Source organism: Bactrocera oleae, chromosome 2 (assembly GCF_042242935.1).
Source record: "Bactrocera oleae isolate idBacOlea1 chromosome 2, idBacOlea1, whole genome shotgun sequence".
Taxonomy (NCBI): domain Eukaryota; kingdom Metazoa; phylum Arthropoda; class Insecta; order Diptera; family Tephritidae; genus Bactrocera; species Bactrocera oleae.
Window position 1 is genome coordinate 42,400,146 of NC_091536.1, and position 12,542 is coordinate 42,412,687.

General features: G+C 31.5%; 1 protein-coding gene across 10 annotated transcripts in view; it reads left to right on the forward strand.

The window, feature by feature from the left end:
• Bili (FERM domain-containing protein 8 Bili) overlaps positions 1-12,542 on the forward strand; it is a 530,804-nt gene that overhangs the window by 267,582 nt on the left and 250,680 nt on the right. For all 10 annotated transcript variants that reach the window (XM_070113041.1, XM_070113037.1, XM_070113039.1 and 7 more), the window contains one exon: positions 6,291-6,389. In XM_070113041.1, the coding sequence (XP_069969142.1) occupies positions 6,291-6,389 (99 nt within the window). The remainder of the gene's footprint in view (positions 1-6,290; positions 6,390-12,542) is intronic.

Here is a 12,542-nt window from a genome sequence, read left to right on the forward strand (position 1 = left end):
GTTTTAATTATTTCAATTTTTGTTTATGCGCATACCAATGAACATCTGTGCATATGTATGTATATACATTTTGCTTATAGAGTGGTGTAGTTCGTTTCGTACCCTGATAGTTGTGGTGAAATTTTATTTTCCAATTTGCGCGTTTTCGATGTTCCTCCATCGTAATTAACATTTTAGTACTGCTAACATTTGCTCCTTCTCTACTCTTCAATGTATGTTTGTAAGAGTGTGTATGGCAGATCTCGGATTTTCTACCAACAACACAATGTTGTGACGCTTTGTCGTCGCGTCAGTTCTTCGACAGATTGACTCTTTGACATAAAAGCAAAAAATGTGTCAACGGAGATTTCACATGAAGTAATGAGTGTACATATCTACATAAAAATACATACAAATGTGTAAACGACATAATATATGTATGTCCTGTTACATATGTTTACACATGCATTTGAAAAGAAAAATTGAAGCATGAATGTGAAATACCGACGGCAAAACACAATTCTGTACTTTTATGACTCCATAATGGTGTCAAGTACAATTAATGAATTATTTTAAGAAATATATCAAAATACTTTATTAGTAATAATTTAAAAGTATTTTGATATATTTCTCATAATAAAGTAAAAATGAATTAACATAAAATAATTTAAAAAATAATAAATAATAGTTCAATAAAAGGGAATATATTTCAAATGGCATATCAATATGCCCAGTTTTGCTCACATATTATATTCTCTTCAATATTCGTCGGTTGGTTATGTTAAGAGAGCGTATGTGTACAGATTCACCGCTGTTATAAAAGCGAAAAATGTTATTTGTTTCTCGTGCATCTGTGGTGAACTCCTTGATAAATTCCTACAAATTGTTCGCTGTCGAACCTGCACCTTCTCATTGTTTTAAGTTCTCTGGACGCACCAGCATCGGCCAATAATATTCAAGCAAACTCGCGGCTTATTTTCTAAGTATTTCATATTACAACGACAACAAATTCATTCATAAGGAACGTGCGTCTGCTTCAAAGCAAAGTGCGCTCGTTCATAACTCTGCGCCGCGCTATTTTTTCTGTGCGCCTGGTAAACCACATTTGGTTTTCATATAGAATTCCTACGCATATACGAAATTAAGTTTATAAAATGAATGAATTTGAATGGTTTCAGTAAAACGAGAAAATTTCAATTTTATAATTTGTATCACTGAAAATCCTACCATCCCCCTCGCATTTGTATGTTGCACACAAGCTGCTGCCTCACAACATTTGCTAAAAATCAGAAATTGAAGAATTTGTCTGGTGTTCCCTTCAGAAAGGAGAATTGGCAACATGACCTCTTAGCGATTTGAAATATTATTTGAATTTTTTTCATATTATGCACTATTTATGGCATTAAATTATAAAATTTATATAAAATTGCCATTCATATGAAATCATTAACTACTTCTATATATTCTAAGCACACTCCATATAGTAGTTTTATATGTTTACTTATTATCATTATTTCATAGTTTGTCGATTTAGCCCATTTTATCTAAATACGACGTTATGAAAATACAAACCAATCGTTAATCGTAGCATTTCAAAAGAGCATAAGTCAATTTTCAACAGCAAAGCCCTGCAAAAAGGACAAACGAGACAACATAGCCGATCGACATTGTCGTAAAATTGTCGATTGCAACAAATTTTGTCAACTCTGCCACGATGCTCAAAATTCGGCGTCAATATGTATGCGAGCTGATATGTATATTTGTATGTTTGTCGACAAAATCGCAATTTGGCTTTTTTCAACAACACAATGTCTGCGCGAACTCGCCGTTATTTCGTTGGCTTGCCACCATACACAGAGGCGTGTCAAGTGAGGGCTCATAATATATTAATATGTTGCTTAATGAGTATTGAAAAATATTGATGCACTTATGAATTATTTTCGTAATATAATATATATTATAGATATATATAAATGCACATATATTCATACCTATAATCGTTTTTAAACTAAATTCGATAAATAAAATATATATCTGAAATAATTATGTGGCAGTGCGCCCCAATCCCCTTGCCTGCGATCGTTCAACTCGCAAAAAGCAAAAAGTGTGTACAAAAGTCATTGCTTGTCCGGGGCAAGAAGAAGCAAGCATCAGCGTACGTGTATTTAAGAATGTATGTGTGATTATCACATTTGTGTAAATACGCATAATAAGGAAATATTCAATAAATCTAAATATATGAAAATATTTTCCTGATATATTTTAATTATATCAGGAAGTAAAATATGCTATTAAAGAAATTGAATTATGATATGCTTAGACTCCAATTAATAAAATAAAAAAATAAAATAAAATTTAATTTACATGGGATTTAGATTGGAACTTATATGCTCGTATTCGGATTGAGCTTAACTCCTTCACGCCTGCGACCTAAGCCACCACAAAAGTGGAAACACGACCGCTTAGCCACAATTTTATTATTATCATTTGTTTAATAAGTATATTGCCTACGCAACGCACATACAAAAGTTGGAAAAATTGCATATCAAAGGTTATTTTATTATTTATTATATTATAGTCATTTTTAATTCAAAAGGCTTTTCATAATTATAAATTTATCATATCATAGAAATTGAAAACATAAATCTAAATAGGTATGCGCAACGATTTTTCATATAGGAATATTTGTTGTGTCTATTTATAGCATTTCGCATATTGTGTGGTGTATTTTTCTTTTTCGAAGTTATATTTTTCGATGTTCCCTCATGTGGAATTACAAATTAGTACTCAAAAAGATTTCATTTAACATTTGCTCCTTCTCTATTCATCAACATTCTCTGGTTTTAGTTGACGTTGATTGGTTTTGCCTAATTACACGACTGATTCTTTCGCACTTAATGTCAAATTAGCCTTTTAAATGTAACTGCTGAATCGCTGCTTGCTTCCACGTAATGCGAATGTCGGAGCGCTAGGGGTCCTGCAATTGTATGTTTATACTTTTTCTATTTGATTAACTTTACATGCGTTTATGCGTTCACATACACTTTAAGCACTCAGATTTATCCCACTACTGAACTGAAAGTTAAAAGGCTATGAATTTTTTACTTTCTTGATTGAGATATATTTATTTATATATATAAAAAGAACAAAAATAAGTGGTGCTTGTTAAAGAAACGTTTTTATCAGGATGTCGATGTTTTTTGATTGCTGAATGCTGACTGTTGGATGGTCATCGATTTGCCACAGGGTGGTCATTCATTTACACGGATCAGTGCTCGAGTATGAACAAAAATGTATTACTCATTGCAGTTCTCTGATATGTATGGTATACGTATAAATGACGACGAGCTGAGTCAATTTAGCCATGTCCGTGTGTTTGTATATACGCGAACTAACATAGTCCCTCAGATTTTAAGATATGCTCATCATGTTCATTTGTCAGATTAACTGATATCTAACCCTTATAGCATATAGCTGGCATACAAACTGAACAATCGGAATCAAGTGCTTGATGGAAAACTTTTTCATTTGACGAGATATTTTCATCAAATGTATTATGGGTTATTGCCTAAGACAACGCTGCAATCTCCGAAGAAATTGCTTAGATAGCATATGCTAGCTGCCATACAAACTGACCGATGATAGTTCTTGTAAGGAATCTTTTGTATTTGTGAAGGGTATTATAGCTTCGGTGCAACCGAAGTTAACTTTTTTTCTTGTTTTAAACTACACTCAAATATATCTATTGGCTTTTAGTACCACTCAAAAAAGTTACAATTATACAAACATATCGGTGAAGCTAATAATAAAACATTATATTAATATGCAAAGTAGTAAATTTACTGCTTTACCGGAATGTTCTATTTTTTTATTATAATTTTTTTTGTTTTGTGATTTCCTTTGATAGGACGCAAACGTTTACCTTAATCGAAAAATTATACAGACTATTTTAGTAGAGCAGCAAATTTTTTACAAAACTAGAGCTTTGCAATTTGAAATTATGTTTTTTCGTTGAGTTATAAAATTCAAAAGAACAAAACAAATTTGCCTTAAAATATTTTAATTTCAACCCGAGAAATTTTTTCAAGTAGGTTGAAACGAGATATGAATTTTTCTATTTGATTATAAGAAAACAAGGAAAGGTCATACTTGGAGGTAATTTCTGTCCAGCAACACATTTTTCAGAGTTCAAAGCGAAAAAAAACATTCGTTTTACATATGTATTTAGGTATATATATGTATGTATATCATATTTATAAATATGCTATCTCCATCGGAGATATGTGCACCGATTGTTTTGCAATCATGATTACTTTGTAAATCGTTAACTTGGTTAACTTCATTCACTTCCAAACGCCACTGAGTGCTACCTACTCGGATATAGGGATCCAAATACCTTATTTCTGCATCTTCAGATCGGTACTCAAAATCGGAAATTCGAATCAGCCCCTTATGGTGTAAGAACCCAACGGGAAAAAGGATTCCGATCCCACCATCCTCGAAGCCGCTGCGAAGAGGGAAAGTTCTTCAGTTAGTTCCTTCCTGACAGATTTTGTGAACCCTTTACAGACTTACAGGCTGTTCAGCTATTCTACGCTATACTGAACAAGTAGCGATTTAATAATGTAAGACGAGATCGCTTTGAGTCTCTCCTGACTGTCGTTGAATAAGGAATTGCCCCCATTGCGATAAGTTTTTCAGATCTTTTTGATAACCAAACGTGGCGTTGATTTTTTTTATGGTACTTATTGCGTTTCTTTTGTTACGAATGTCTAATCGCAACTTGAAAGTGGTTGTTTCGTTTGCCCTCCATTTGGCAAAATATCTTCAATGCTCATCGATGTAACTGCCAATGCGACTTTCCATTGAAAACGTATATTTCGTAGTATAAATATACGACATGTTTTAACATTTAACATTGCCGAATCTACTTAATCTTTACTTTAAATCGAGATATAAACTATCCTATCTTTTAAATTGGCAAACTGCACACAGTGTGCAAATTTTATTAAAATCTGTTCGGTAGTTTGGTTGGTTAGATAATTTAAAATTGATTAATATTACCCTGTTTTCGATGTATTAAAATGTTTTTTTTTTGTTTAAGAACAATTAGTATGAATAAATAATTTAAATAAAATTACAACTTACGCGTACTTCACATTTTTTCCAAACTAATGGCCACAGTTTTTGATTATATGTGGACTGTTTTACACATTCAAAAATTTTTTTGATGGATGTTAAGAGAGCAACAGATTATGTAAAAGCAACAGTTGCTTTGGAACAAAAATTTATAATAAGGCTGATATATGTTTTCCGTATCAAATGAACTATATGTATGTCGAGGATATTCAATTCCTACTCATGTTCTTTACCATTCCCAATTTTCATATAAAAATTTGCGTATTGTTATTTTCTATACTTACGTATGTACATATGCATACAAAACTTTGGTTGTGTTTTTCGTGAGTACTTGCCGAGTTCGAGGCCGGCTTAAAACCTCTGCAGTGCTATGGGTCCCGGCACCCGGTTGCAACACCACTTTGAACTGAATTTTTCAATTCTTGCTGCATTTATGTTGATACAACAGCCACCACGAATCTCTCCAAAGGGCCAAACCCAATGAGCAGATTGGAACGAAATCCAAGGGCTTTCTGCTCATCGTGGTTCCTGGTTAAAGTCTGCGATAAGACCTTGTAGCTACTGCCAGTTGAGCAACCATCAAAGTCAATGACTGGTGGCATTTGTCGCTTGAACTTTAGATGTGTTTTCATTAGAAGGAATCTCATTCAAAGTCTATAATATGGTTCAAGTTGAGTATTATAGCACTACTTCTGGCGTAACTATGCTGATATTTCTTGGCAATGCTGAAAAACAGACATAGTACATATGAATTTTAGTCGCTTCTAAAGACAGGCATATTTTACCGCGGGCAAATTCTAACCCCTGCCCGCTGAGTGGATATGCATATGCTGTAGGTTCTACATGTTTCAGCATAGTAGCAAATTTGTAAGAAAAATGTTGAATTCCCTGCTCAGTGTTTTTCAGTTCTGTACAAAAGCCAATCGAATATTATACCAGGAATGTTAATGAATAATGAATTTGTTATATTCTCTGATTAAGCTCTATGCAAAAGATTACTTCAAACCCACATTTGTACATAAGTATGGTATGTAAATAATATAGCCTTGTTATTTACTTATTACTAGTTTTATATTTACTATAAATATTTTGTATTATAAATTTTCATATGCCTGTAAATAAAAAAACAGTTGAATAATAATTTTATTATTAACCTTCTAATGATTTCACAGACTTTACTAATCGGACTAAGGTATGAGGATTTATCATGGGACTTTGCCAAGCCTCGTGTGAATAATGATCCAGACTGTCAAACTTGTATATTTATTCAAGTGAGTAAGCCAATACTTTGCATAAGTAGGTACAATTGTTTTAAATCTTGCTTTTATCATTTAACATTTTAACAAGAGTTTGTGGTTTTATGAATATTCTATGGAAAGTGTGTTGTGAATTAAAATACAGAACGCATAATAAAAACAATCATTTAGATGATATACGCATTTTAAAAACTAAAAACAATACTTGTATTCCTATTTCTTAAAATCTATATGGAAATATACAGATAAAAAACATGCACTCGAAAATATATTCTCGAGAACGGAAAGTTGTTGCCGAAGTGGTAGCAAGTACAGCTATATAAAAACACAGAAAATCATCATCTTACATCATCTATTTTTTTATTTACTTTAATAATTAAGTAAATAAACACTATTAAAAGTTTTCTGTTATCATCAAGTTGACAAATAGCTTTACAATATTCTCCCAGATAATTGAATTCAAAAATTATGGATTAAAAAAATAAAAATTTAAATAAAACCCCGATGTTGAAATTAATCCCACTCGTTTGCATTAAAAATTAAATTTTGGACACCACAACCAGCTTTAATTCTTGCAAATTGCGGGAGTATATATTGTTTATTCGCCTCCATACAGTGATCCCTTACTTGTTAATTATTAAAGTGAAAATTCTTATCAATCTCGTACATATATAATTATGTGGGCAAATTAACTTTCTTCGTTTAGGAAGTGTTAAACGTATATACTTAGTTTTGTTTATAATTAGCGTGGAGGCTGCCGTTAACTGCCTAAGATGAATCGTCCCGATTCAATATCATTTTCCGATAGTTTATTTATTTTATCCGAAATAGCGTTATCTGATATTTTTTGATATTCTAAATTTCTATTTATTTTAGAAATTTTATAATATTTTTTAAATTTTACAATCCTATAAATTATGTACATTATTAACAAAATTACAAGTATGTACCATAAAAATAAATGAAGTCTCAAAACTTTCATTCGTTCAGATAAAGTATTTATGTTTTCAAGTTTCATTTCTTTATTTTTATACTCTCGCAACCTGTTGCTACAGAGTATAATAGTTTTGTTCACCTAACGGTTGTTTGTATCACCTAAAACTAATCGAGTTAGATATAGGGTTATATATATATTAATGATGAAGAGACGAATTGAAATCCGTGTGACTGTCTGTCCGTCAGTCCGTCTGTGGAAGCTGTAACTTGAGTAAAAATTGAGATTTCTTTATGAAACTTGGTAGACATGTTCCTTGGTACCGTGAGACGGTTGGTATTGCAGATGGGCGTAATCGGACCACTGCCACGCACACAAAACGCCATTAATCAAAAACAAATAAATTGCCATAACTAAGCTCCGCAATAAGATACAAGACTGTTATTTGGTACACAGGATCATATTAGTGAGGGGCATCTGCAGTTAAAATTTTTTTTTTAAGTGGGCGTGGTCACGCTTCTAATAGTTTAATGTGCATATCTCTTAAACCGCTTATGCCATAATAACCAAATTCACTGGAAGCAAATGCTTTTAGAACCTCTACCTACGGTGTGAAAATAGTCGAAATCGGGTTGCAACTCCGCCCACTCCCCATATAACGGTACTGTTAAAAACTACTAAAAGCGCGATAAATCAAGCCCTAAACACGCCAGAGACATTAAATTTTATCTCTGGGATGGTATGAGATGACTTTATAGGAACCACGTTCAAAATTAGACAATCACTTTTAGGTGAAAACCCATATCTTGAGATCTGATTAACCAATTTCAACAATCAATTTCATTTCGGTACATAACGTTATTTTCATATTTCTATGTTATAGTGCGAAAATGGGCGAAATCGGACCACAACCACGCCTATTTTCCATATAACACCATTATCAATTCCATCTGATTCTTTCACTTTCCACTATGCATATCAAGCAACAATGATTATATCTGGGCAAAACTTTGCGTGAATAATACGTTTAAAGTATGCCACCTTGTGACCAAAAATTGTCTAAATCGAACCAAAACTGTTCAAGCCCCTAAGTACTAAATATGTGGACCCCAGTGCCTATAGTTGACCTTCTACCGAAAATATCAGTCAATCCACAAAGAAATCTCAAACGAGTATACCATTTGACTTTGTGAGAGTATAAAATGTTCGGTTACATCCGAACTTAGCCCTTCCTTACTTGTTGTCTTTGATTTTTTACATTTACCTGGACAAAATATCTGATAGGCAAGTATTTGTATTATTAATTTTACAAAAGGTGTTTGTCATTTCTTTTTTACAATTTTTAATATTAATATATTCTTTTTTGCATTTTGCAATTTTTTTGCCAATTACTAATTTACCGTCTTCTTGTGTGATTGCTCTTACTTCTTAGTATTTGCAATCATTTATAATTTTTGGATACTTAATATATATAAGTATCATCTTTATTTTGTAATATCTTTAAGTTATAAATGTCCATTAAATCAGTTATAGTCAATCGTCCGTATTCATTTTGAATTATATATATTCAAGATTTAATTATATCTTTATGAACTATTCTATTTCTGTAGTTAATTGTATCCTTATTCCCTAAATCTTTTTTTTTTTACTTGTTTCTTGTATCTAGGCTTTAGCTTATTTCTCTCCCTTATTATTTTTTCATATATAACATCTCCACATAAATATGTTTTGTTAAAGCATGTTTATTTTGCCTTTCTAGCATCCTAGTTTGTGCTAATAAAAGTGTGTATGGTAAATTATCATGAGAGACCTTATTATAAAGATTTCGAATGGTTTCTTATCAGTTATAGAATGTATAGTTTGATTGTATTGGTGAGCGGCTCTATATATTAATTCCGAAAAGCTGATTAAATTATATTCTTTTTTATACATCGTGATATTTCAATTATTGTTGAATTTACCCTCTCAATCTGACCATTTGTGGGGCTATGATTTGGGTTGCAGAAATAAATTTCAATCTGACGTCTCTGCATTAGGGATTTAAATTGTACCATAGTAAATCCTGGTTCATTATCAATTGTTATTCTCTTTACATTAGGGAACCCTTTTAATATCTCTAACACTTTATCTTCTAAATTAAGCTTGTCTTTAATTTGCTTAATAACCAAAAACTTTGAATAACTATCGATACATGTTATGAATTTTAATGATTGTGCATAAAATATATCTATGTGTATTTGTATTCCCTCCTCTTTAGGTATAGGGACCTCTCCAATTGATATTTTTATGGGATGTCTATCATATTTATTTTTATTATAAATTTCACAATTTCTAATGTATTCTTTAAATTGCTTATGAATTTCTGGCCAATAGTAAAAAGTTGAGATTTGTTTAATAATTTCGTCAAAGCCCCTGTGCGCTTTGTTATGCGTTTGCTCAATTATTTTTCCTTGGTCTTCCTTGTTTGGTTTATCCGTGGGAAAATTTTTTGTAAATAAAAACTTGTTAGTAAATGTTTCTTTTAATTTAACCTTTATATCAAATAAGTCTTCAGGTGTACAATATATTGCAGTTACAAGATTTGGTTGTAAGAATTCTTTTAGAATAGTCATTAAATTTTGAAGTGTATCATATTCAATAATATGCCTTGTTTTATTAAAATTATTAATAGATTCGTGAATAGTAAAGCGACCTTTACTAAGAAGTATTTGTTGCTTAAATTGATTCAATGGTGTTTTAGTTTCTTAAATTTGTGTATTATCAGAGCTCTCTACTGAATATTGTATGATATTTTCATATTCGATTTTTAAGTAAGTTGATTACTTGATTCAAATGTTTTATACGATTAAGTTGCGTGAAAAAACAATTATACAAGTATCATCAATATATACGTGACAGAATTTTTCAATAAATGCTCTTAATAGATTATCCATAGCTCGTTGGAAAATACTTGGTGCATTCTTTAAGCCAAATGGCAGTCTTAATATTTGGTGAAATCCTGATTCTAAATCGACTGTGATCCTCCTAAATTTGAAAGTATAACATTTGTATCTGGTATTGGATATTTATCCGAAATAGTAATTTCATTTTGTTTTTTTTAAATCCACTACCATTCTTAATTTTGCTGTGCCATTATCATTGATACTCTTTTTTGGTACCACCCAGATTGAAGAATTATAAGGACTTCTACTTGGTCGTAGAACTTCGTTTTTTAAAAGATTAGCGATTTCTTTATTCACAAAAGCATTTGATGCTAAAGGATACTGATAATGTTTACTCCAAATTGGAGTATTTACCGATATTCTTATTTCCGCACGAATATCCGTTCGAAACAGTAAATTTATGTTTTTATGAAGAATGTATTTCATTTACTTTATTTCTTATTTTTTTCCTCCAATATTCAATTCAGAGAATTCTTCCTTCAAAGTAATTTTGTTTAGATAATTTTCTTTATTGTCGGTAAGTACTTCGACTGGCGTTGTAGAACTTTTTTGTTCCACAGTAAATTTTATTCTTTTGTTGCCGGTATTACCATCGGCTGGTGTTGTAGAACTTTTTTGTTCCACAGTAAATTTTATTTTTTTGTTGCCGGTATTACCACAGGCTGGCGTTGTAGAACTTTTTTGTTCCACAATATATTTTTTATAATTGAATTTTTTATTTTTGTTGCCGGTATTACCATCGGCTGGCATTGTAGAACTTACTTGTTCCACATTATATTTTTTATTTTTAATATATTCATTGTGCTGGTATAAATCTTCAGCTGGTGCTTTAGAAGTCTCTGCTCCCAAAGTAATTATATTTCCTTTAATGTTTTCATCTTTTAAATTTCCTTTAATCTCATGTTGCTCAGATTCATCTCCTAAGCTAAATATGTCTTCTTCCTTTTTATTATTTATTATCAACTTTTTTTCTTTCAAGTTGATCACTGCATTAATTTCTTTCAGGAATTTGTATCCAATTAAAAAGTCTGCTTCTAAATTTTCGATTTCGTAAAAAATTTGTCTTTTACCAAATAGAGTAATAAAATGATAATAACGTATTATCGAAAATCCATTAATTGTTTTTACTCCTTTATATATATTTAATTCGTTTTTATTCTCATAAATTCCTGATTTTATATAGAAACTTGTTGCTCCCGTATCTACAAGTATTTTAAGGTTTTGGCCATTAACCCTGTCATGTAGGAAAATATATGGCAGAGTTAGTTTTGATCTAAAAATGATCCTCTTTTATATTATTTATCCTTTGTGTTTTATTTGGTGGTTGATTACTTAGTTGTACGCTGGAATATAGTCGTTTATCTGTAGTATTAATTTTTGTATTATGTACATTATTGTTTACATTATAATGTGGTCTGTTTTGGATTCGAGTATTTAGATCGACATCCATTGAAATAGGTCTTGTCTGAATGTTTTGTTGAAATGGCCTTTGAAGCCTCTTTGAAATTGAGTTTGTGGAAACTGTAAATTATTATTGAAATTTCCGTTATTGAAGTTAGTCCGTAGTCTGTAATGATTCGTATTTTTCCCGTATTGTGATGCGAAAATTGCTCGCATATTATTTGATTCTAATTCCTGTGCTTTTGCCAACGCATTTAACAAATTACTTGGTGATAGTGAAAATAATATATTGGCTAAATTTCCATTTAGACCTGTTATAAATATACGCAACGCATCCCGCCTATTTTTTGCGTTTAATTCTTTAGTTACGGCACTATCCGACCCGTAAGTCATCAACAATTTGTTAATTAGCAAGGTTAGTTTTTCGTTAACCTTATTATAGTATTCAATAAGTAAATAAATGCCCTGTCATAAAATACTCATCTCCTGTTCGATAATATAATATGTGCAGGTCACTTGTCCGCGCAAGCGAAATCGAGCAGTGCTGAAGTGGCATCGAAATTCAGAACCGTTCCGTGATTGGATAAAATGTCGTTAGCATCATTCGTATCTTTATTTATCATTATTGTTAATGCAGCAAAATACCTACGGCTGCTTCTTACATACAAACTCATTGCATTATTGGCTGATTCTCTTCAACTAACATACTTATTTTATTTCCCATTGAATTCTGGTAGTGACTTGACCACTTCAAGTGACTCATCACAATTTATATGAGGATCGATCACCTCTACTTTATAATCAACGGCTGTAGTTGACTGTGTTAAATCTTGTAGTTACCTTCGCTACTCCTCTACCTCCAATCTAAGAGAAGCATTTGTTACAGTTATT